This window comes from Nicotiana sylvestris, chromosome 1 (genome assembly GCF_000393655.2).
Source record: "Nicotiana sylvestris chromosome 1, ASM39365v2, whole genome shotgun sequence".
NCBI classification, from domain to species: domain Eukaryota; kingdom Viridiplantae; phylum Streptophyta; class Magnoliopsida; order Solanales; family Solanaceae; genus Nicotiana; species Nicotiana sylvestris.
The window spans coordinates 162,279,522-162,281,863 of record NC_091057.1 but is presented as its reverse complement, the minus strand read 5'-3'; the positions used below and the strand labels follow the sequence as shown (position 1 = coordinate 162,281,863).

General features: G+C 43.2%; 1 protein-coding gene across 1 annotated transcript; it reads right to left on the bottom strand.

Annotated features, from left to right (window-relative positions):
• Positions 1-920: 920 nt before the first annotated feature.
• On the bottom strand, positions 921-1,577 carry LOC138876831 (uncharacterized). Its single transcript, XM_070155793.1, has one exon. The coding sequence runs from the start codon at positions 1,575-1,577 to the stop codon at positions 921-923; it is 657 nt and encodes a 218-aa protein (XP_070011894.1).
• Positions 1,578-2,342: the final 765 nt, after the last annotated feature.

Below are 2,342 nucleotides of genomic sequence, written 5' to 3'. Positions count from 1 at the left end.
TTCTGCATCAAGACACAACCCAACCCAACTCTAGAGGCGTCACAATACACCACAAATCCATCTGAACCTGTTGGCAAGGTTAACACAGGTGTTGTAGTCAATCTAACTTTCAAATCACTAAAGCTTCTTTCACAGGCATTCAACCACTAAAACTTTGCTGCTTTCTGCGTCAACTTGGTTAACAGAGATGCAAGAGTAGAAAATCCTTCAACAAACCGTCGATAGTAGCCTGCTAATCCCAAGAAACTACGAATCTCTGTCGGTGTAGTTGGTCTAGGACAACTCTTAACCGCTTCAATATTTTGAGGATCAACCTTAATACCTTCACGAGATACCACATGACCCAAGAATACCACGGATTCGAGCCAAAATTCACACTTAGAGAATTTGGCATATAACTGATTCTCCGAAAGTATTTGCAACACTATTCTCAAATGATTGGCATGCTCATTTTGACTCTGCGAATAGACTAATATGTCATCAATGAAAACAATTACGAACCTGTCATGAAATGGTTTAAAAACTCGATTCATTAGATCCATAAAGGCTACGGGTGCATTTGATAACCCAAATGACATCACCAAAAATTCATAATGCCTATAGCGGGTCCGAAAGGCCATTTTGGGAATATCCTTCTCTTGAATTTTCAACTGATGATACCCTGACCTTAAATCAATCTTCGAGAAGAACTTCGCCCCTTACAACTGGTCAAACAAGTCATCTATCCGAGGTAGTGGGTACCTATTCTTGATGGTCACTTTGTTAAGTTGCCTGTAGTCAATACACATCCTCAAAGAACCATCTTTCTTTTTCACAAACAGCACTGGTGCACCCCAAGGAGACACGCTAGGTATAATAAACCCTTTATCCAGTATATCTTTTAATTGCTCCTTCAATTCTCTTAACTTGGCTGGAGCCATTCAGTATGGGGGAATAGATATCGGCTGAGTATCTGGTACCAAATCTATCCCAAAGTCGATGTCCCGATCTGGTGGAATACCCGGAAGCTCATCAAGAAAAACATTAGGAAACTCATTAACGACTGGCACAGAATGAATGCTTGCTACCTCCGCAGTTGTGTCAGTGACTCTGACTAAATGATAAAGACATCCCTTTGTAATCATCTTTTTCTCCTTAAGGTATGAAATAAACTTACCCCGAGGCTCAGCAATATTGCCCTTCCACTCACGAACTGACTCATTGGGAAACTCAAACTTGACCACTTTAGCATGACAATCAAGAATAGCATAACACTTGTATAACCAATCCATCCCCATGATTACATCAAAGTCAACCATTTCTAGCTCAATGAGGTCTGTTGTAGTCTCTCGATCTTGAATTATAATCACACAACTCCTATAGACGCGGGAGGCAATAAGAGAATCTCCCACCGGAGTCGACATAGAAAATGTTTCAAGTAGTTGTTCTGGCTCTATCCCAAAATCCAAAGCAAAATACGGAGTAACATAGGAAAAAGTAGATCCGGGATCCATAAGAGTATAAACATCTAGAGTACAAATAGTAAGTATACCTATGACGACCGCATCTAAAGCCTCTGCAGTAGGATGAGTAGGCATGGCATAGAAATGAGGATGAGACCTCTAAGAAGTGGCAGCTGTCTGCGGCACCTTTCCTGCATTGCGCCAACTGTGGACTCCTTTACCCCTAGGCGGGGGTGGTGCAACCAAAGTAGTAGCCGTAAAAGGTGTCGGATAAGCTCTCGAATCATGTTGCCCATTAGGGGAAAACTTTCGAATATGACCCATCAACCCGCAACCATAGCATGGACCACGGGGTCCCCTTGTAATATTCGACTGACACTGTTGAGAACCCACACTACTCTGAGCCTGATGTGCAGTACGATGGTCACTCTGAACGGTCCTAGACTAGCCTCCATGTCCGAAACTGTATGCCACTGGAGGGCTACTAAAAGCTGTCTGTACCCTAGACTGTGGTGAACTAGATGGCCCTCTGCTGCTTTGCCCCTTGCCTGGACTTGGCACTGCACTGAAAGTGCCAAAAGCACGGGCCTTTTTGTTTTGCTCCCTGTTGGCCCTCTCCTCCTAATGAATCCTTTCGAGATCCATTACTAGATCCACAAAGTTAGTAAAGGTAGTATTTCTTCTCCCAGTAGTTGTATTCTTTTCTGATGCCCAGAATCAAGCCACGAGCAAAGCGATCAATCTTCTCATCCTCAATGGGGATGAGGTGGGGAGCATAACGAGATAATTTCTCAAATTTAATGCTATACTCTAGGACCGTCATGGTATCCTGCTTGAAGGTCTCAAATAATATCGCAAGGGCAGCTCTCACTCTCGGTGGTAACCACTTCTTAATGAAGA